Source organism: Cucumis melo, chromosome 6 (assembly GCF_025177605.1).
Source record: "Cucumis melo cultivar AY chromosome 6, USDA_Cmelo_AY_1.0, whole genome shotgun sequence".
Taxonomy (NCBI): domain Eukaryota; kingdom Viridiplantae; phylum Streptophyta; class Magnoliopsida; order Cucurbitales; family Cucurbitaceae; genus Cucumis; species Cucumis melo.
This window is the reverse complement of record NC_066862.1, coordinates 14798126-14821466: the sequence shown is the minus strand read 5'-3', so window position 1 is coordinate 14821466 and position 23341 is coordinate 14798126. Positions and strand designations below refer to the sequence as shown.

The 23341-nt window shown below is 38.2% G+C and overlaps 1 protein-coding gene across 2 annotated transcripts; it reads left to right on the top strand.

Annotated features, from left to right (window-relative positions):
- Positions 1-15109: 15109 nt before the first annotated feature.
- LOC103496845 (pyridoxal kinase) lies at positions 15110-23097 on the top strand. 2 transcript variants are annotated; one of them, XM_008458855.3, is made up of 12 exons: positions 15110-15486; positions 15891-15984; positions 16137-16241; positions 16507-16590; positions 16962-17035; positions 17296-17360; positions 17938-18001; positions 18766-18831; positions 20378-20434; positions 21759-21803; positions 21875-21928; positions 22713-23097. In XM_008458855.3, the coding sequence occupies exons 1-12, from the start codon at positions 15409-15411 to the stop codon at positions 22851-22853; spliced, it is 927 nt and encodes a 308-aa protein (XP_008457077.1). In that variant the 5' UTR covers positions 15110-15408; the 3' UTR covers positions 22854-23097. The 2 variants fall into 2 exon arrangements, with proteins under 2 accessions (XP_008457077.1, XP_050941473.1); XM_051085516.1 differs by lacking the exon at positions 18766-18831 and having other exon boundaries at positions 15202-15486.
- Positions 23098-23341: the final 244 nt, after the last annotated feature.

Sequence of the window (23341 nt, the reverse complement as noted above, 5' to 3'; positions counted from 1 at the left end):
TAAGAAAAACTTGCATCTTTTTCGATTATGGCCAACACGTCCACAACGGACACATTTAACACGTCTCTTGAACTCCATTTTTGAAGGAATTCTAATCTTCATTGGTCGACCAACTGAACGTTTTACATTCGGTGGGAGGATGACAACTTCAATTTCTGTATTATTAAATATATGCAGTAGTATATTTGCAACAAATCACAGAACATAAATGTATTATGCAATAATATATATGTAAGAAATCAAAGAAAATACTAATCGAATCGAGACAAAAAATTAAAGAAAATGATACGAAACATGAAGGAAAGAAAACTGAACTATATGTATCACTAAATAACAGTTTGTAACGCCCAACAAATTCGATTTTTTTTTTGTTTGTTCATTGTCATTAATATTTAAGTGTGGTTATGGGAAATTTAAATTTATTGGAAGAACCTTACCATTTTGAAATTTCGATTAATTAAGGTTGGAATCCTTATTTTGTTTAAGATAATAAGTATTTTTATTTGGAAATAATTGGGGAAGTTTTATTAAACTAAAGTTGGTTGGTTAAGGGAGAAATGTGGGGACCTAGTTGGGGTTAATAAAGAAAGTTTCAAGGGATTTGGAGACATAGGAGGAGGTTGGTTTCCAAATTAATTAAAGGAAATAGAAAAAAAAAAGAAAATAATTTTCTTATAAAGCTGCGTTGGGACCCGTGCATAAGAAAAACAAAAAAAAAGAGAGAGGAGCAATTAAGTTCTCCTTGAAACCCTAGCCGCCGACCCGCGCCGCCGCCTTCGCCGCCAGCTTCAAGCACAAGCGTCGGAGCCAGCCGCAGTAGAAGCCGAACCACCCTCCCAGCCGCGCCAGACGAGTCAAGCCGCCGCACGCCTAGGAGGAGCTACGCACACCGCGCCGTGTCTGCAGCCGTCTCTCGCAGCCGTCGCCCGAAGCCGAGTCAGCGTCACCTTCGCGCGTCGGAGAATAGATCAAGCCAAGCCGCCGCACGCCGCGCTCGCGTCTGTCCCGCCGACCTCAAGCCGCCTGACTCGCGCCGTCAGCTGCCCGACTCCGCCAGCCGATCTTCCACCGTCCGCGTCGCGCCGCAGCCAAGTCGCAAGCCGCGTCGCACCCCGATCCGAGCCACACCGCCGCGCGCTAGCCGTCAAAGCCGCGAAGCCCGTCGCTTGACCCGCGCCATCTTCCGGAACCCGACCCGCGCCCGCGTGCATCCGCGTAACCGAGCCGCGTCCGCGTGTGAGCCGCGCCGCGTGCTTCTGCGTAGCCGAGTCGTGCCCGCGTGCAAGCCGCGCCGCCTGCACCACAAGCTGAGCCGCGTCTCCCTCATGTCGCAAGCCGAGCCGCACGCGTAAAGTTCCTGTACCGAGCCGAGTCGAGTCGCGCCTGTGCCAAGCCGAGCCGGTCCCTGTCCTTTTCCAGCCGAGCCGCCAAGACTAATTTGGCTCCATCCACCTAAATTTTGGTAATTAAATTAATTATTGTGGCATTACCCAGTAAGACTCAATGTTTCGGACGCTAATTAATTTAAATTGGGACTAAATTAAATTATTTTCCTTAAGGGACGTCTTGGACCAAGTAACTGCTGCAGCGTAGGATTTCTTCAGTAGGGGCTCGAGCACTGCAACCTCTTTCTAGGGTAAGTCATTTCAAAAGAGTCTTGAACCGTTAGTCGTTGGTGACCTAATTACGAATTTTGGCATATTAAACAGTTAGGACCTCGTCGCTTGGAAAGCATACTGCCTCGCGGTTAGGACTCGTCAAGTAAATCTCCAGGTAAGAGATTCTACTACTAGCCCGTGTTTAGAAATATGAGATTACGTACACTTCAATTGTGCATGTTGAGGACTAGACAGTATGATGCATGAAATCAATGATAGTATGATGCAAATGACGATATGGTTATACTATAGCATGTTGTGTGGTGGCGAGAGCTGTTATGGCTGTACGACGGATGTCGAGATGGATAGTGTAATGATGATTTATCTGTTATGTTATATGCTGATGCCATGTGTATGTATACTGCGATTAGGGTACCTGTTAGCTTAACCTGTTAGAGTCGTACCTGCATGGGTGTCCTTCGGGATCACCACCTATTGAGGACTGTGTGGTCCGACGAGACACCAGTCTAGCATGGATATAGATATGACTCGAGTGACTCGACGGGGTCCTCGCATCCCGATTGTCCTAGGTGTCCCCCGGGGCACCGAAGACCAGAGTTACGTTCCTACGGGAGCGCATGTTGCACGTGTTCGGGAACGTGCCAGAGATTGGGTACCAGTTACAGGACTCTGACAGGAAGTTAACAGGCACCTAGTGGGACTAGTAGTGGGTCCCTTACTGAGTATTTTTTTTTCTCACTCTCTTCATGTCATGTTTTCAGGTAGAGGACGCGGCAAGGGCAAAGGCAAGCTGGCGAGCGACCCGAAGTGACCGTGGCGGGCCATAGGGACTTCTGCTTCCGCTTATCCTTATTTTAGACTTTAGTACCTGAGTTTGAGTATTCTTCATTACTTATCATCTTTTTATGTAGATAGGGCCCGAGTAGGACTTTAGAACGCATCTCATTTTTTTTTTTTTGCATAACTACCTTGTTTGAATTTTCATAAATAAAATTTCTCAAACCTTATGCGTTTTATTAAATTTTATGACTAGACTAGACCTAGAGATAGGTGTGTTAAGTTCTTGTGGTGAAAAGTTTGTTGGTGAATTTTAGGGAGAATGTCGCCACATAGAGGTGCACGCCGAGGAGGCGGTAGGGGAGGCAGAGGAGTCGGTCGTGGCCAGCCGGAGGCGCAACCTGCTGCACCGGCGGTCGACCCTAACGCACCGGTCACCCAGGCAGATCTCGCCGCGATGGAGCAGCGTTATCAGGACATGCTGCAAGCTGCTTTGGCGCCTTTCCTCGCCGCCCAGCAGAACCAGGCCGCCCCTGTCCAGGCCCAGGCCGTCGTTTCTCCAGCCCCTGAGGAAGCTCAACCCGTACCAGTTCAACTGTCGGCCGAGGCTAAACACTTACGGGACTTTAGGAAGTATAATCCTAAGACCTTTGACGGATCCATGGACAACCCCACAAAGGCCCAAATGTGGTTGACGTCCATAGAGACTATCTTCCGGTACATGAAGTGCCCAGAAGACCAGAAGGTGCAGTGTGCGGTCTTCTTCTTGGAGGATAGGGGCACCGCCTGGTGGGAGACTGCTGAGAGAATGCTGGGGGGCGACGTCAGCAAGATAACTTGGGAGCAGTTCAAGGAGAACTTCTATGCTAAGTTCTTCTCTGCCAATGTGAAGCACGCCAAGCTGCAAAAGTTCCTAAACTTGGAGCAAGGCGATATGACGGTGGAGCAGTACGACGCCGAGTTCGATATGCTGTCCCGCTTTGCTCCCGATGTGGTAAGGGATGAGGCTGCAAGGATGGAGAAATTCGTTAGAGGACTCAGGCTAGACCTTCAGGGCATTGTTCGAGCTCTCCGGCCAGCCACGCATGCTGATGCACTACGTATAGCACTGGATTTGAGCCTGCCTGAGAGAGCCGATTCGTCTAAGGCTGCCGGCAGAGGGTCAGCCTTGGGACAGAAGAGAAAGGTGGAGACGCAGCCTGACGTAGTACCGCAGCGAACTTTGAGGTCAGGAGGTGTCTTTCAGAGACACCGACGGGAGCTTGCAGCAGCCGGGAGGACTCTGAGAGAGCTACCCGCTTGTACTACCTGTGGGAGAGTCCACGGAGGTCGTTGCTTGGCTGGAAGTGGAGTCTGCTTCAGGTGCAGACAGCCGGGGCACACTGCTGACGTGTGTCCTCGGAAACCCTTTGAGACGACACCGCCCCAGCCTTCTGCTTCCCAGCAGGGGAGAGTTTTTGCCACTACCCGGTAGGAGGCCGAGCGAGCTGGTACAGTGGTGACAGGTACGCTCCCAATTTTGGGGCATTATGCTTTTGTGCTATTTGACTCTGGGTCATCCCACTCGTTTATATCCTCTGTTTTCGTTCAGCATGTGGGTTTGAAGGTAGAACCTTTGGGTAGTGTTTTGTCGGTTTCTACTCCATCTGGGGAGGTCCTGTTGTCCAAAGAACAAATAAAGGCATGTCGGGTAGAGATAGCGAATCGTATGTTAGACGTGACCTTACTAGTGTTAGACATGCAGGATTTTGACGTGATACTAGGCATGGATTGGCTGTCAGCCAACCATGCAAATATAGACTGTTTTGGCAAGGAAGTTGTCTTTAACCCTCCCTCCGGGGCTAGTTTCAAATTCAGGGGAGCAGGCATGGTATGTATACCCAAGGTCATCTCAGCCATGAAGGCTAGTAAACTACTCAGCCAGGGTACTTGGGGCATCTTGGCAAGCGTAGTGGATATTAGAGAGCCAGAAGTTTCCCTATCTTCCGAACCAGTGGTAAGGGAGTACCCTGACGTTTTCCCAGACGAACTCCCAGGACTTCCGCCTCCCAGGGAGGTAGACTTCGCCATCGAGTTAGAGCCGGGCACTGCCCCTATCTCGAGGGCCCCTTACAGAATGGCTCCAGCCGAGCTAAAAGAGTTGAAGGTCCAGTTACAGGAGTTGCTGGACAAAGGCTTCATCCGGCCCAGTGTGTCACCTTGGGGAGCCCCAGTATTGTTCGTGAAGAAGAAGGATGGGTCGATGCGCCTTTGTATTGACTACCGAGAGCTGAACAAGGTGACAGTTAAAAACCGCTACCCCTTGCCCAAGATTGATGACCTGTTCGATCAGTTGCAGGGAGCCACTGTCTTTTCCAAGATCGACCTGCGATCAGGCTATCACCAGTTGAGGATTAGGGACGGTGACATTCCCAAGACGGCCTTTCGTTCGAGGTACGGACATTACGAGTTCGTTGTGATGTCTTTCGGCTTGACTAACGCTCCTGCAGTGTTCATGGATTTGATGAACAGGGTGTTTAAGGACTTTCTAGACTCGTTCGTCATAGTCTTCATTGATGACATCTTGATTTACTCTAAAACTGAGGCTGAGCACGAGGAGCACTTGCACCAGGTTTTGGAGACTCTTCGAGCCAACAAGTTGTATGCCAAGTTCTCCAAGTGTGAATTCTGGTTAAGGAAGGTGACGTTTCTTGGCCACGTGGTTTCCAGTGAGGGAGTTTCAGTGGATCCCGCAAAGATTGAAGCGGTGACCAACTGGCCTCGACCGTCCACGGTTAGTGAAATTCGAAGTTTTCTGGGCTTGGCAGGTTACTACAGGAGGTTCGTGGAAGACTTCTCACGTATAGCCAGCCCGTTGACCCAGTTGACCAGGAAGGGAACCCCTTTTGTCTGGAGCCCAGCATGCGAGAGTAGCTTTCAGGAGCTCAAACAGAAGCTAGTGATTGCACCAGTCCTGACAGTGCCCGATGGTTCGGGAAACTTTGTGATCTATAGTGATGCCTCCAAGAAGGGACTGGGCTGTGTCCTGATGCAGCAAGGTAAGGTAGTTGCTTATGCCTCCCGCCAGTTGAAGATTCATGAGCAGAACTACCCTACCCACGACTTGGAGTTAGCAGCTGTAGTCTTTGCACTGAAGATATGGAGGCACTATCTGTACGGTGAGAAGATACAGATTTACACCGACCATAAGAGCCTGAAGTACTTCTTCACTCAGAAGGAGTTGAACATGAGGCAGAGGAGGTGGCTCGAGTTGGTGAAAGACTACGACTGCGAGATCCTGTACCACCCAGGTAAAGCAAATGTAGTGGCTGACGCGCTGAGTAGGAAGGTTGCACATTCAGCAGCGCTAATCACCAAGCAGACCCCCTTACTCAGGGATTTTGAGAGAGCCGAGATTGCAGTCTCAGTAGGTGAGGTTACCGCACAGTTGGCTCAGTTGTCAGTTCAGCCAACCTTGAGGCAAAAGATCATCGCTGCTCAGCTGAATGATCCTTACTTGGCCGAGAAACGTCGTATGGTAGAGACAGGGCAAGGTGAGGACTTCTCCATATCCTTTGACGATGGCCTTATGTTTGAGGGACGCCTGTGTGTGCCGGAAGACAGCGCAGTTAAGACGGAGCTTTTGACTGAGGCTCACAGTTCCCTGTTTACCATGCACCCTGGGAGTACGAAGATGTACCAGGACTTAAGGAGTGTCTATTGGTGGAGGGGCATGAAGAGGGAAGTGGCAGACTTTGTCAGCAGGTGCTTGGTGTGCCAGCAGGTGAAGGCACCTAGACAGTGTCCAGCCGGGTTGTTGCAACCCTTGAGTGTGCCAGGGTGGAAGTGGGAGAGTGTGTCGATGGATTTTATTACGGGACTGCCCAAGACTCTAAAGGGCTATACGGTGATCTGGGTTGTGGTCGACAGACTCACGAAGTCGGCCCATTTCGTGCCAGGGAAATCCACTTACACTGCCAGTAAGTGGGGGCAGTTATATATGACAGAGATTGTGAGACTACATGGAGTACCCGTATCCATCATTTCAGACAGAGACGCTCGTTTCACATCGAAGTTCTGGAAAGGACTCCAACTTGCATTAGGTACGAGGTTGGACTTCAGCACGACATTCCACCCTCAGACTGATGGTCAGATAGAGAGATTGAACCAGATTTTGGAAGATATGCTGCGGGCCTGCGTGCTAGAGTTTTCAGGAAGTTGGGACTCTCATCTGCATCTGATGGAGTTTGCCTATAATAACAGCTACCAAGCTACTATCGGTATGGCACCGTTCGAGGCTCTGTATGGCAAGTGCTGTAGATCCCCTGTCTGCTGGGGCGAGGTTGGAGAGCAGAGGATGCTAGGCCTCGAGTTAGTGCAGACTACCAACGCAGCCATACAGAAGATCCGAGCTCGTATGTTGACAGCACAGAGCAGACAGAAGAGTTATGCTGATGTACGACGTAAGGACCTCGAGTTTGAAGTGGGAGACATGGTCTTTCTGAAGGTAGCACCTATGAAGGGTGTTCTGAGGTTCGTGAAGAAGGGGAAGCTGAGTCCACGCTTCGTAGGGCCGTTTGAGATACTGGAGCGGATTGGCCCCGTGGCTTATCGCTTGGCGCTACCCCCATCTTTTGTTGCAGTGCACGACGTATTCCATATCTCCATGCTGAGGAAATATGTCGCAGACCCAACACATGTGGTGGACTTCGAGCCACTACAGATTAGCGAGAACTTGAGCTACGAGGAGCAGCCTGTCGAGGTCCTGGCAAGGGAGGTCAAGAAGCTTCGCAGTCGAGAAATTCCACTGGTCAAAGTCCTTTGGCAGAACCATGGAGTGGAAGAAGCCACGTGGGAGAAAGAAGAGGACATGAGAGCTCAGTACCCCGAGCTGTTCGAGGATTAGAACTTTCGAGGACGAAAGTTTCCTAAGGAGGGAAGATTGTAACGCCCAACAAATTCGATTTTTTTTTTTGTTCATTGTCATTAATATTTAAGTGTGGTTATGGGAAATTTAAATTTATTGGAAGAACCTTACCATTTTGAAATTTCGATTATTTAAGGTTGGAATCCTTATTTTGTTTAAGATAATAAGTATTTTTATTTGGAAATAATTGGGGAAGTTTTATTAAACTAAAGTTGGTTGGTTAAGGGAGAAATGTGGGGACCTAGTTGGGGTTAATAAGGAAAGTTTCAAGGGATTTGGAGACATAGGAGGAGGTTGGTTTCCAAATTAATTAAAGGAAATAGAAAAAAAAAATAATTTTCTTATAAAGCTGCGTTCGGACCCGTGCATAAGAAAAACAAAAAAAAAGAGAGAGGAGCAATTAAGTTCTCCTTGAAACCCTAGCCGCCGACCCGCGCCGCCGCCTTCGCCGCCAGCTTCAAGCACAAGCGTCGGAGCCAGCTGCAGTAGAAGCCGAACCACCCTCCCAGCCGCGCCGGACGAGTCAAGCCGCCGCACGCCTAGGGGGAGCTACGCCGCGACGTGTCTGCAGCCGTCTCTCGCAGCCGTCGTCCGAAGCCGAGTCAGCGTCACCTTCGCGCGTCGGAGAACAGATCAAGCCGAGCCGCCGCACGTCGCGCTCGCGTCTGTCCCGCCGACCTCAAGCCGCCTGACTCGCGCCGTCAGCTGCCCGACTCCGCCAGCCGATCTTCCACCGTCCGCGTCGCGCCGCAGCCAAGTCGCAAGCCGCGTCGCACCCCGATCCGAGCCACACCGTCGCGCGCTAGCCGTCGAAGCCGCGAAGCCCGTCGCTTGACCCGCGCCATCTTCCGGAACCCGACCCGCGCCCGCGTGCATCCGCGTAACCGAGCCGCGTGCTTCTGCGTAGCCGAGTCACGTCCGCGTGCATGCCGCGCCGCCTGCACCACAAGCTGAGCCGCGTCTCCCTCCTGTCGCAAGCCGAGCCGCACGCGTAAAGTTCCTGTACCGAGCCGAGTCGAGCCGCGCCATCGCCAAGCCGAGCTGGTCCCTGTCCTTTTCCAGCCGAGCCGCCAAGACTAATTTGGCTCCATCCACTTAAATTTTGGTAATTAAATTAATTATTGTGGCATTACCCAGTAAGACTCAATGTTTCGGACGCTAATTAATTTAAATTGGGACTAAATTAAATTATTTTCCTTAAGGGACGTCTTGGACCAAGTAACTGCTGCAGCGTAGGATTTCTTCAGTAGGGGCTCGAGCACTGCAACCTCTTTCTAGGGTAAGTCATTTCAAATGAGTCTTGAACCGTTAGTCGTTGGTGACCTAATTACGAATTTTGGCATATTAAACAGTTAGGACCTCATCGCTTAGAAAGCATACTGCCTCGCGGTTAGGACTCGTCAAGTAAATCTACAGGTAAGAGATTCTACTACTAGCCCGTGTTTAGAAATATGAGATTACGTACACTTCAATTGTGTATGTTGAGGACTAGACAGTATGATGCATGAAATCAATGATAGTATGATGCAAATGACGATATGGTTATACTATAGCATGTTGTGTGGTGGCGAGAGCTGTTATGGCTGTACGACGGATGTCGAGATGGATAGTGTAATGATGATTTATCTGTTATGTTATATGCTGATGCCATGTGTATGTATACTGCGATTAGGGTACCTGTTAGCTTAACCTGTTAGAGTCGTACCTGCATGGGTGTCCTTCGGGATCACCACCTATTGAGGACTGTGTGGTCCGACGAGACACCAGTCTAGCATGGATATAGATATGACTCGAGTGACTCGACGGGGTCCTCGCATCCCGATTGTCCTAGGTGTCCCCCGGGGCACCGAAGACCAGAGTTACGTTCCTACGGGAGCGCATGTTGCACGTGTTCGGGAACGTGCCAGAGATTGGGTACCAATTACAGGACTCTGACAGGAAGTTAACAGGCACCTAGTGGGACTAGTAGTGGGTCCCTTACTGAGTATTTTCTTTTCTCACTCTCTTCATGTCATGTTTTCAGGTAGAGAACGCGGCAAGGGCAAAGGCAAGCTGGCGAGCGACCCGAAGTGACCGTGGCGGGCCATAGGGACTTCTGCTTTCGCTTATCCTTGTTTTAGACTTTAGTACCTGAGTTTGAGTATTCTTCATTACTTATCATCTTTTTATGTAGATAGGGCCCGAGTAGGACTTTAGAACGCATCTCTTTTTTTTTTTTTTTTTTGCATAACTACCTTGTTTGAATTTTCATAAATAAAATTTCTCAAACCTTATGCGTTTTATTAAATTTTATGACTTAAACCACTTGTTCCATATTTAGTAACGACTTCGATTCAGTATAAGGAGTTGGGTCGTTACACAGTTATTGTATATATATAGATGTATATAGTGCTAACATCATCTATGTATGCAGTGATATATAATGAAATTCAATTACAATTTATGTATTATCGAATATATGTAGTAGTATATATGTAACAAATCACAGAACATAAATATGAATAAGATTTATATATCTGATAAATCACAATAGAAGTAGATTAAACAGTGGTATATAAATGTATATATTGTTCACGAAAACTTTACTAAACAAAAATATGAATAAGATGATCGGAACATACCGTTATTATTGAATATATGCAGTATTATATAAGTTGAGTAGACAAAAATTAAAGAACATGAGAAAAAATCTGTGTATGTATTATTGAATATATGCAATAGTATATAAATTGAGTAAGAAAAAGTTAAAGAACATGAGAAAAAATCTGTGTATGTATTATTGAATATATGCAGTAGTATATATGTAACAAATTACAAAACATAAATGTATTATTCAATAGCATATGTGTAGGAAAATCAAAATAGGAGTAACATTACTGGAATATATGCTACGAAACGGAAGAAGAAAGAACAAATCTTTTAAGGAAAAAATATATGCTATGAAATGGAAAAAGAAAGAACACATTTTTTAAGGAAAAAAATGCTAAGAAACAGAAGAATAAATAATATACGAAACAAAAAATAAAAGACTAACTGTATCACAGGAATCAAATTGAAAGGGAAGAATAAAGGATAAATTTTTTTGTAATAGAAATCAGAGAAGAATGCTGATGCCGGAATTGATGATCGTCAGAAAATAATTTTTGGTTGGGCATGAAATTGAAAATATTTATTTTGTAGGATAATTAAAAATATTATTACCATATAAGATAGTAATTTATACCATATTTAAATCATTCAAAAGGTAATAAATATTACATTACTAAATACAAATATATATATATATATATATATATATATATATATATATAATAATTAAGGAAGTTACAATTGATATAATTAACATGTGATCGTTGATAATTAAGGAAAATATGGTTCAAGATTAATGAAATTTTGGTAATAAGGAAAATTGAAGTATTCTTTTGTGAAAAATGTTAGCTCATGTAGGACTTTTATGAAATATATTAAAAAGAAAGTTTCATCGTGTATTATAATATAACAATTTAGGCTATTCTAGTTGAAAGTCCTTAATAGAATGTGAAAATAATTTTGTTACATTTATGAGACTTTTTCGTTGAAAATTAAAATAAAAGAATTTTAATGGCAAAGGAAAAAAAAGCATGTAATTGGAAAAATTCTAACCATTTCTAATTAAAGTAAAATAACTTAAAACATATAATAGGAATAATTTATAGGAAAATTGCATCATATGACAAAAAAAATTAAAAAACCCATAACACCTATTTTTTGCATATTGTAAATATGACAAGTTATTAAATATATTAAACGACTAACATAAGACTATCCGCTTTTAAATTTGTTACTTTTGCAATTTAGAAGATGTAGTAACATTTGTTCTATTATCATAAATGTTTTTGCTATTTTTGCAAACGCTCGTAACTTATACCTATATTTGAGAGCATATATTTTGTTGAAGTATCTTCTTCTCTCATAAATTTGAATAACACACAACTTTATATTTATTCAAACAAACAGTGAAAACGTGAAGAAAAAAATTGAGACTTGAGAGAACAAATAAAACAAACTAAGGAGGAGAAGAAGAGATACTCAATGGGTTATGGAGAAAAGGGTAGATGATAGCTATATCTATAAGTAGGAGAAGAGAAGGTTACAAAATTCCTTTAAATTCCATTATTAAATTAAATATAATTAATATAGTTATTGACTTTGTAGTTTATGAGAAATTTAGATAGTCAATAATTAACACAATGGAAAGTTACATTTGTGAATATTTAATGCAATTTAACAACTATGCAATAAATAAGTAATAAAAATTTAAATTTAATTTCTTAAAAGATTAAAAAAATTTAAAATTGAAGTAAACAAAACCGTGCGAAAAGAAATCAAATTAATTTAAGAATCAATAAATTTTGTTATACTTTATAAATAATTTTAATATTTTATTATTTTTTAAAATACTCTAAAATAAAATTTTTAAAATTTAAAATTTTACTATATTTAATAAATTTATAAATATCGAACACAATTCTACTAAGTTCTAATTTAAAATAGTCAAAACATTAGAATTTCTTTTTTAATAATTATCCTATATAAAGTGAACCCACGAAATAGAGGATGAGAATGAAATTAACCAATGATTTTGATTGAAATCTCAAAGTGAAATAAGATTTCTAAAATTTGGGTTTTATTCTCATTACTCATTTTGGGCAAATATCTTTCATGAGAGAATAAAATGCATTCCCCATTTTTTATTCTCATTCTTTTATTCGTTTTTCACGTTGTTAAATACATTTGGATCATTTTCTAAAATTAGTAAACAACACGTGAATCATATACGAAAAAATTATAATTTTAATTTAACTTTATAAAATTAGAACAATTATTTTAATATTCTCCAAATTCGTCATCTTCTTCTCCTGTGTCTATTTGTTTTTCCATTGATCGAATGTTGATTTTGATTTCTTTGTACAATTCAAATTTCATTTCTTAACATCTTAAGCTTACACATTGCAAACTTTACCATCTAATCTATATATATACAAATAAAGTGAAAGATAGAAAGGTTATTAGTTGTGTTATAACATATAACATTATCTAATGAAAAGGTAGAAACATGCACCAAAACCATATTTCTTTTGACATTATGAAATTATAAATGTGAAATCATAATTTTTTCAATCATTTTGTAGGTAAAAAATTAAAGGAAAAACTTTAATAGTTCCTGCCTTACACATTTTATTACTTTTATGTATAGTTTATAAATTCCAATAATACTTACATTATTTAAATAAAATCAAAAGTATAAGTCATTCAACCATTTCATCAATAAAATAATTTTGATAAAAAAAATTAAATGAAGAAAAAACCATGAGCAAGATTCTCATGCTTACATTAAAAATAGATTCTCAATATTACATGACTTAAACATAAAAAGCATAGACATTTGTACATCCAACCATGAAGTCGATGGTTCAAGTTTTCCCAACTTTTGTTGTTTACTAAAAAGAAACTTATAAATGAAGAAATATGCACAAGCATACTTCTATATAAAAAAAAAAAGGCAACAAAAGAAATTAGAAGAGAATAGAAAAACATGATTTGATTTCTTCTTCACCCTTAACATTTTGTTGTGACTTGCGAACATGAATTAAAAAATGGTATTTATACCTAAAGATTTGAAAAGGAAGAATTTGAAAGATTGTAAGAGATACAAAAGAGTTAATATGAGATAAAGGGAATGTTGGAAGATAAGGGAGAGAGATGAATGTGACTGAATTTGGATAAATTTAAATGATATAATTAATTGGAGCGAAAATTTTAAAATTTTGAGAAAAGCTATAATAAGGAGATGAAAAGTTAACAAAGTGTAACTTCTATCTTGTTGAATGTGTGGAAATGACCACAAACATTAAATTTATGTGAATGACAAAATTATCACTAACACAATACTAAAAGAAAGTTATAACGAAAGGGTAAAATAGGACTAAAAAGTTTCTCTACTTTCACCCTTTTATATACACTAGTAATAACGTATGCGATGCACGTGAAAATAAAAAAAAAATATATTTTTAATTAACTTTATAAAATTGTTTTAATTACAATTTGAAATCCATATAGGCATACATCATTACTATAAAAATGCATGATTCAATAAAATAAATATCATAATTATATTATAATTTTTTTTGAAAAAAATGTCATTAGGTAAATCATTAATTGGTACTTGAACAACTTAATTCTTATTATATCATAGATTTTTTTTAATGATTTTATAGATAAAAAATTAAAGAAAATACTTTAATATTTCTTGCTTTACACATTTTGTTACCTTTTAGTATATACTTAATAAATTTCAACAATATTTATATTGTTTGAACAAAATCAAAGTATAAATCATTCCACCATTTCATTAATAAAATAGCTTTAATAAAATAAAATTAAATGAAGAAAAAAACATGAGTAAAATTCTCATGGTTACACTAAAAAAAGATTCTCAATATTACATGATTTAAACATAGAGCATAGACATATGTACATGTCAACTGCAAAGTTGGTGGTTTAAGTTTCCCCAAACTATTTTGGAGACGTTTAAGGAAAAAGATAAGTATTATAGTTTTAGATTATTATATACATTATTTTAGTTCAAGTTTGATTAGTATATGTTTATGTATAAACTACCTTAAGTGTGAAATAATAAATAATGTAACAAAGAAAAAAAAATATAAATGTAAAATAGCAAACCTAAGCAAATAACAAATATTATAACAAAGGAGGATTTTGAAATAGTGTTTGAATGTAGCTAATTGAGAATTATAAAATAATATTTAGTAGTTATTATAGTATTAGAATAGTACTTCCTTCGAATACTGTCTACAAATAAAATTTTAACGATTGAAAATTAATTTGATGATTTTACAAAAAGTGTAAATTAAATATTAATTCTAAGAGAAATTGGGGCTAATAATGGGGTTTCTTTTTATATTCATTTTAGATTCCTTTAAGCAAGATTAGAGGTAAGTGAATAATTTAGAGTTGATGAGGTTAGAATATGGAAGACCAATAGCTTGATGGGGAAGGAGAGACATAAAAATAGCAAAAACGAAATGGTGTGTTTGGGATGGAGTTTTAGGGGAAAAGGATTAACAAATTGGATCAAACTGTGTTTGGCCTAAGGAATATGATAAATGATTATAATCCCCAAATAACCCTATCTTATTCTCTCTTTACTTTCTTACCAACCCTAGGTTACCCTACCCAACTGACCCAATCTAAATTCTATTACTATATTTAAAATTACTACAATCATAATTCTTCCAAAATTACTACAATCATAATCCTTCCCCCAAACATGTATTATTATAACACTACTATCATAATCCCTCCCCAAACAAATACTATTATAACACTACATTTTATATTCTTTCCCTCAAACACTAGGATTATCATAATCCTAGGATTATTATAATCTTTTTCTCCCATAACTTTTTCCCTCCTCAAACGCACCCAAAGTATCAAACGCAATAATCTCACTCCTATGATTCAAAAATTTAATTCAAACATACAACTATAGAATTTGAAGGATTTGAACCAAAACTAGACTTAAACTAATCCTAAATGATTAAAAATATAATTTGGACTAATATTAAGGAAACATGAATTAAGTAATTTAAAGCTTTTGAAAAGAAAAAATAGAAATAAAAAAGTGATTCCCATTTATAAACGCAAATATAAATAATAATAATAATAATAAAAAGAACTACACTTAGCAAAAAAGGAAATAAATGATAAACAAAACAACGTTCTGAATTCGCAATTTGACGCTGTGGTTCAACGGGCAGGACAAAAGGGCATCGGGCAGAGGCATTATGGTAATTCATCCCATCTCTTCCAAATCTCCAACATAATTTCCTTGTCTTCACTTACGATCATTTTTCACTTCCCTCTCTTCATCGTTGCTTCTTCTTCTTCAGCATTATTAAAACTTCCACAGTTTTCAGTTTCTTCCATTTTTCCTCAACAAAATTCTCTCTCTACTCTCATTTTCCTCCACCAATCTCTTCTTTCACGCATTCCGTTCTGTTGATTTCTATAATCTCCACTTCTTCCGGCCTTCCCTAATACTAAATGTCGCCGCCAATCCTCTCCTTAGCTCTCCCGTCCGCCACTGGTCGAGTTCTCAGTATTCAGTCCCACACTGTTCAGGTTTGTTCAATACTTTACTACGCTTCCGGTTATTTTGGTAGAATTTCATTTCGAACTCCATATTCACTTTGTTTTTGTTGCTTTCTTTAGGCTTCTGTAGGAGTTTCCTTCAGTTCTGTTGCCAATTTGTATTGTTAGATACTTAGACTTGGTGTTTTTGTTATAAGTGCTGTGTTTGTGGGATGTTTGACTTTATATTTACTATCTTGATGATGTCTGATGTTACTTTTGTGCTTTGTGTATTTCTGTGGATTGTTTGTTCTTATATTGTTCTTGATTGGCTTTATTTTCGTGCTATTAGTTTTACTTCAATGGATTGTTTGTTCTTATATTGTTCTTGATTGGCTTTATTTCCGTGCTATTAGTTTTACTTCAATGGATTGTTCTATTGTCCGCTGCCATAGGGATACGTTGGGAATAAATCAGCTGTTTTCCCTCTCCAACTATTGGGCTATGATGTAGATCCAATAAATTCCGTGCAGTTCTCAAACCACACAGGCAAGATGATTCTACTTGTTCATTCAAATGGTCTTAGAACTCTGAGGCTTAATTATATACGGTGCGGTGCCTTATGTCATTATGCATAGGTTCTGGTTTGATTTTGTTGTGTTACTGAAATTGGATTATGGTTCCTTTTGAAAATAAAACAGGGTATCCGACATTTAAGGGCCAAGTTTTGAATGGAGGACAATTATGGGACTTAATTGAAGGCCTTGAAGAAAATGAATTGTTGTACTACACTCATTTGTTAACAGGTACTTCAGTTTTTCACTGAGTGACTTTTTGTGTGGAGTATAATTTGGTGACTTTACAATATGAGGCTTTACCTATGAATTGCATGTTGCTACATAATAGCGGGCTGAAAAGAATAAATGTCTGCTAGAAAAGAAGAACTATGCTAAACTATTGCCAGCATTACGTATAAAGCTACTGCAGTAATTTGCATACTGTAAAATTGGCTATTCTTATTTTTCAGCTAACGTGAGATTTGTTGTAATATGGTACCTATGGATTTTGCAGGATATATTGGTTCTGTTTCTTTCCTCAACACAGTGTTGGAAGTTGTCGATAAGCTTCGCTTGGTGAACCCTAAGCTAACATATGGTCAGATAAATTCAAGTTCATGATGCTTCATTATCATTTCTCCATAATCATATACCGGTTTGGTAAATGTTTTCTCTGAGCTCTTGGTAACCTAGAATTGGTGAGCTGAGAGGGTAATGTTTTCCCAGGGAAAAAAAAAGCTGGGAGAATAATAATTTTCTAATGCGTTTTTGCACGCAATGGACAATCTTGTTCATGATTGATGATTCATTATCTTCAAATCCCAGAACTCCTTATATTCTATTGCCTTTGTTCCATGCATGTAAATATATGCTAGGGAAACAGAAACATTGTAATTTATAATGTGGAAAATTTTCAGGATTAGTCAACCACCCATTTAACCATCTCATTAAAAATAATGTTTTTTCCAGTATGTGATCCAGTGATGGGTGATGAAGGGAAGCTTTATGTTCCTGAAGAACTAGTATCTGTATACCGAGAGAAGGTGAGAAATCCAGCTCACAATGGCCCCTGGTGGTGCTTGATAGCTCATTCACCTAATCTGACTTGACTTAGATTTTTTCCTTAATTAGCATCGTCTATTGAACTTTTCAATGTTCAAGACTTTTGTATGTGGACCATTAAAAATGTAATTCTGTATTCCTGTGTATTGGAAGCTAACAATTATTTAAGTGTCTGCCCTTTATATTTTCTTTTTCATGTTCTTGTCCATAAATTTTTTTGATAAGTCCAATTCATGGTTAGGTAATCCCGGTGGCTTCAGTGTTGACTCCTAATCAATTTGAAGCTGAACAATTGACTGGGTTAAGGTAATTTGAATAGGATAGACATGATGTGCTAATGTTGTTTTTACTGGCCTATATAGATATATGGAAAGCGTATAATACACGTTTACTTTCGTCTTTTTGAATGGATGCACGTGTTGGTGAAGTGCAAGAAAAGATACCTTTTTATATGGCTCAATTAGCTGTGAAAACTTTTGAAACTCTGAATGTGGTGTATTCTAGATTGATATATTTCTGAAACTGTCTCTAACACTTAACCTTATTAGTGTTTTATTGTATGATGTCTATAACTAAATCATGAAATTAAGTGCAAACTGGTATGGTTGGAAGTGGAGACTGGGGTTCCTTGTCTTTTTGATGGAGCAAAACTTGATACACCCTTTCTTCAATTCTTCTGAGTTGTTTTTCTCCCACCTACCAATCTTATTATTTTAGACTTCTCTATGTAATTCTATGTAACAATTAGCGGTTTTTCTTTGAAACTCTAGAATTTTTAGTTTAAGTGAACCTCAATTTATCTGACTTGCAAGTGGTTAGTACTTCAGCATCCTTTTCTTCCTTGTCAGATAGAGTGGTTTTTAAGAATCCTTGCTTTTTGCAGGATCCAATCTGAAGGAGATGGTAGGGAAGCTTGTAACATTCTTCATGCTGCAGGACCTTCAAAGGTAAGAATTTTGAATGTGGCAATTAGCTTGCTGAGAAATCGATGGGCATAGGTATTTCTTTTTTAAAGGGTGCTTTTTAGTAGTTGTGAATTGGAGACATTGGAGGTCAATGAACTATTGTAGGAGTGATATCTTACATGTGAAATTTCTTTTTTAAAGGGTGCTTTTTAGTAGTTGTGAATTGGAGACATTGGAGGTCAATGAACTATTGTAGGAGTGATATCTTACAAGTGAATTTCACATTCATAACTTATTTAGTGTGAAAGATAGATGGCAATCGACACATTAGATGCCTGTCTCTGTTAGATAATTGATGCACCACAACGATAGTTTGGCTGTATGAATTGGATCATGCAACTAAGTAGCTGGAGGCCTGAATACAATAACAGTTAATAAGATTTAACTACTGATGAGTTATGGATTTAGTTTGGAAGTACTTTAAACATCTTCTGTTTTCCAGGTTTTCCAGACACTGTGTTGAGACAAAATTTCAATTGTAGGTGCTTATCCTTTTAAGAATTCCAATTTCTACAGCTCTAGTCCTAATTACTTAAGGCGGTTAGAACTTCTCCTAGCTTAGAGTACCTAGCTTTCGAACTGTGTTTTAGATTTTAAAATATAATCCTAGCCCCTTTGGTAAACATAAATATGATCCATTCTGTTACTGTCAACCTTTTTTGTAAATGTCAGACATCATTCTGAATATTATTTCCTGCATTGGATAACTCTGTAATCTGATGATTAAATCATGATAAACATCCCAGGTTGTGATTACGAGTATAAATATGAATGGTGAACTCCTTCTCATTGGCAGTCATCAGAAGAATGAGGTGAACTTTTGCATTATGTTCTTGTAGTTTTTCTTATAAAAGACCCGAGTCATTTGGTGCATTTTTTTAGTCTTCCTAAACTCCAAGCAAATTGTTTACACGTATGAGGTTAGAATGGACTTCATCATTACCACTGTCTGGATATTACCGAATAAGCTGATGTACCAAGTGTACGCTACTTTCCTAGGTAAATTGTGCTTATGATGCTATGCTACACAGTATTCCAATCCTCCATTACTAGACATGGCAAAAGTTGAGACTGACAAGAACCATTTTCTCTAAATAAGTTTATTTAGGTTAAAATATTATTTTGCTTCCTGTGCTTTGAGTTTCATTGCTTCTCGAAACAACAATCTAAAATGCATTTACAAGTTCCCTCTGTAATAAGCAAAGTTTACTACTTTCTTTCTTTCTTTTTCATTTTAATTTTTTTTTATTACAGAGGTTACTTTTCAACTAAGATACAGTTGACAAGACTTTAGATTGAACTTGAGCTAGGATAACTGATATTTGGAAGGACAATATATTTCCATACATCGGACGTACATTATTGGCATGTGGTTCAGGAATTCATGTCCATAAACTGAAAATTTATGGATCAACTCAAAAGAGAATGTCCTGTTGGATGGCTAAGAAGAAACTTACAAGAGGGAAGGAACCCTTACTGAAAAACTGTGTATTTGATCTTAGAAAAGTTGTAACACTTGATGATTGTAGGCCCTAAAATGATTCATCACAGTAGGGGCAGTCTTCCTTCTTCAAGCTGCATGAACCCTATTTTACTCTTTTGGACCTTTATTCTCGTTTGACTCAAAAGATTTGTTGAGGACTGATTATTCGTATTTCGAGATGTCTATTTCAGTCTTTTATGATGATTAGATAAAACCAAAAAAGTCCCACGAAATTTTTGAATCTTTAACTCATAGCGGATGGTAATGAAGGTTTCGTTGATTATGCAATAATTGACCACAAGAAAGCTTGGTATCATGAAAGCTCCTACTGAAGTGAAGAAACGAGCCTTGTCCCTAGCTGAGATTCCCCTCCCTTCCATTTCCTATACCTTATTGTCTCTTTCACTACAAGCTCATTTCTGCAATGCAAATTGGTTGATTATAAAGTTGTCAGGATGCATGGTTTCTTCATTTGGGATTTAGGAAGCAGTAGTTAATTTCCATTATGAAAAACGTAGCTTTTTTTCTTTTCTTTTCTTTTCTTTTCTTTTTTTTTTTTTTGCATGAAGGGAAAAAACTGATTTTATATTTATTCTTTGATGCTTTACAGTTGTATACGACACATTTTGTAGCCTTATGGCATGCTGCACTTACATGGTTTGATAGGGTCATTATTAGGTCGTTTTCATGTTTGTGTTGGCCGGGTATATCCATTGTTTCAGTTGTATGCTGTATTTAAATTAGTTCTTTTGCTTTTAGTATAATTCTCTTATACAAAGTTTAGTGTCATTTATTATTAATAATAAAGAGGTCTGTCTGTTTCAAAAAAAATGCACATGATCTAATTGCTGAGTAATTAAACCCTGATGTTGTAGGGCCAGGCTCCTGAACAATTTAAGATCGTGATTCCCAAGATTCCAGCATATTTCACGGTAAAAAAACCTCTGATCTAATTTCACTTGCAATGTTCATCTCTAACTTTTTTCAGCTAGGATTGAGGTAAAAAAGAAACTGTTCTATCTAAATGATACAAGGGCGGGCTAGTGCGTCTCTGAATTATCAACTTATAGAATAATAAAAGTTTATCATAAGTAGTGGGCCTGAGGCAGGTGATTTTTCAGAACGTGTTGGAAAAGTGGAACCTTTAAGATTTAGTGTTTCTTGGTCAGTGCATCGATTCAAGATGATGGAATGAATATTCAAGAATTGTCACCCTTGCCGTATCGGCTCCATTCTTTTTCAAAAAATTTCCCAAGCTGGCGATGTAATTGAAAGTTATAATTCAACTGCTATAATACTAATGTGGTTATTGGGTGGAGTGACTGTAGGAACCTTAGTGGGGCATGTTATGGTTGTTTTTAAATAGAGACTGAACTTTATACGAGGAATTATTAAAGGCAGTAAAAAAAAAATAGACATCCCACGTATCGGGAGAAAACTACGATATGATTTTCTTATTATTATCTCTTATGAACAAAAGATACTTTGGGGAAAAATAAACAGACAAGCTAATGATAAAAAAGGAAAGACTATTAGGGTAAGTCTTTCCTTGGACCAAGCCCACTAATTCTAACACTCCTTCTCAAGTTGGGACGTAGATATCTGACTTTCTTGCTATTATCTCTTATGAACAAAAGATTCAAAAGGAAAAAATAAATAGACAACAAACTAATGATAAAAAAGGAAAGACAATTAGGGTAAATCTTTTCTTGGGCCAAGCCCACTAATTCTAGCAGGAAGGATTCCACCTATACCCTTAGTGTGGCATGTTCGTCATTAGGCGGTGAATTTGTAAAGTCCAAATTGTTTTCTTCTAAGTCAAAAATTGTAAGTTTATTTTGTGACCAACCCATGTTTTACACGTATTGGACAATTGTTAGAACTGTTGTGTTATACGTACCGTACTTTTTAGCATGTTGGTAGAATATTTCTCTGTACCCTCTCTTTTAGTTTGTCTTTTAAAAAGTAATGGTAATTAAATAGTAGGAAGTTGTTTCCAGAAATGTCTTTTCTTTCTTTTTTTAGTACAAGTGGGGGTGGGGTGGAGGGATTTGACCCACGGACCTTTTGAGCACATGTAAATAACAGTTGTGGTAAGCTTTTGTTGGCACCTGTTCTTCCATCTTCGACCGAAATAAGATACTTCTTGAATATCATAGGTTTTTCTCATGATTCATAGGATTGTATCGCTCTCAATCCATTGGTTCATTTCTCATTGTGTTGTTAGATTGACGCATCTTCTAAATGCATTTGTAGGGAACTGGAGATCTTACGACCGCACTTCTTCTTGGTTGGAGCAATGTAAACTCCGTAAACTCAATTTTTGTTTTCAGAATCGATTTTCATTAAATAACAGTTCATTTTGTTACCAGAAATATCCTGAACGCCTTGATTTGGCAGCAGAGCTTGCAGTATCAAGCTTGCAGGTCTTTCTCCTCCTCCCTTTTTGTTGTTTGTTTCTTCAATTATTTGTTTTTCAGATTTTGCTCTCAAACTAGAAATGCTGGTGAGATAGACATGCATTTTTGTTTATTTCTAGTGTCATCATTGGGGACGAAACATTCCACCACCACCATCATTTTGTGTGATAATCATTGGGTTTTAGTTAAAATTAAATTTATGAACACTCTTGCACTCGGAATGTGAGCCAATTTGAAGGGCTCACGTTTGATAATGAATATTTTTGGATAAATTTTTTATCATTTTATTTTTTGCTTTTGAAAATTGAAACGGTTACTTCTAAAAAAGCAGGTACACACGATAAGTCATTTGCTAAAAGTTTAGGAACACAAACATAAGCAAAGCACACATTAATTGAAGCATAAATTTATCGATATACATTTAGGAAGGAAATTTGAAGTCAATTAGTCTATGCATTTTACATAGTTAAGAAACAGAGTATATGACGTATTGCTCTTCGAAATTTATGATTTCTCTTAAACTTTACTATTCTCCTCTGTTAATCTTGCTTACAAATGTCTTTGTAAATAGTTGGAGTGTTAAAAGTGTTTAAAGCCATGTTTGGTTGTGATTTTAAAATTAATAAATTTTTGTTGCATTTTCCAAAATCACTATGATATGATACATGTTTTTGTTCTTTCCAAACTCTAGATTATATGATAGTGAAGAATGTGTCTGTGAAGATTTTAAAATCACGTGTCTAAATAATAGTAGATGTCTAACCAGTCTTAGTTACCGCATGATTTGCAGGCAGTTCTACGACGAACAATGAATGATTACAAAAGTGCAGGACATGATCCTCAATCCAGTAGTTTGGAGATTCGATTGATTCAAAGCCAAGATGACATTCGTAAACCAAAAGTTGAATTCAAAGCTGAAAGATACAATTGAATTTGATGTTTCTTTTGCAATACCTTTCTAAAGGTACATTCAAAAATGACTTTAAACTTCCTTATTTCAGTTTGCTGGCCCACAAAAGTAATAATTTCAGCATTAATTGTCCTCAGAACCTGACTTAAAGTTCACATTATAGAACCTTGGGGATTAAGGTTGAAAATTATATATATATATTTTAGGTTTATTATAGATATTACCATGTATCACACATTCACAATAAATATCTTTTGATTGTTTATATTATATGTATAATTTTAGTCCTCCTTTTTAGCTTTTAATAATCTGTTTCTTTAATTTTCAAAACTAACACTAACACTATTTGAATTCAACATCTAACTTCTCCAGAAGCCATTTAATTTAATTTCTTTTCTACATAGTCCTTCCAGGTTTTAAAAATGACACATTTGGGTTCTACTTGAATCTTTGATTTTAAATATTGTTGTGTTTTTAAATTGACTTGATAGATATATGTATTGGAATGA

What these genes read in the sequence shown, in the direction of transcription:
- LOC103496845 (XM_008458855.3), top strand. Translation starts at nt 15,409, where the DNA reads ATGTCGCCGCCAATCCTCTCCTTAGCTCTCCCGTCCGCCACTGGTCGA. An exon ending in TTCAGTCCCACACTGTTCAG is followed by an intron (nt 15,487 to 15,890) that starts GTTTGTTCAATA and finishes CCGCTGCCATAG; the next exon opens with GGATACGTTGGGAATAAATC. An exon ending in GCAGTCATCAGAAGAATGAG is followed by an intron (nt 18,832 to 20,377) that starts GTGAACTTTTGC and finishes CTGATGTTGTAG; the next exon opens with GGCCAGGCTCCTGAACAATT.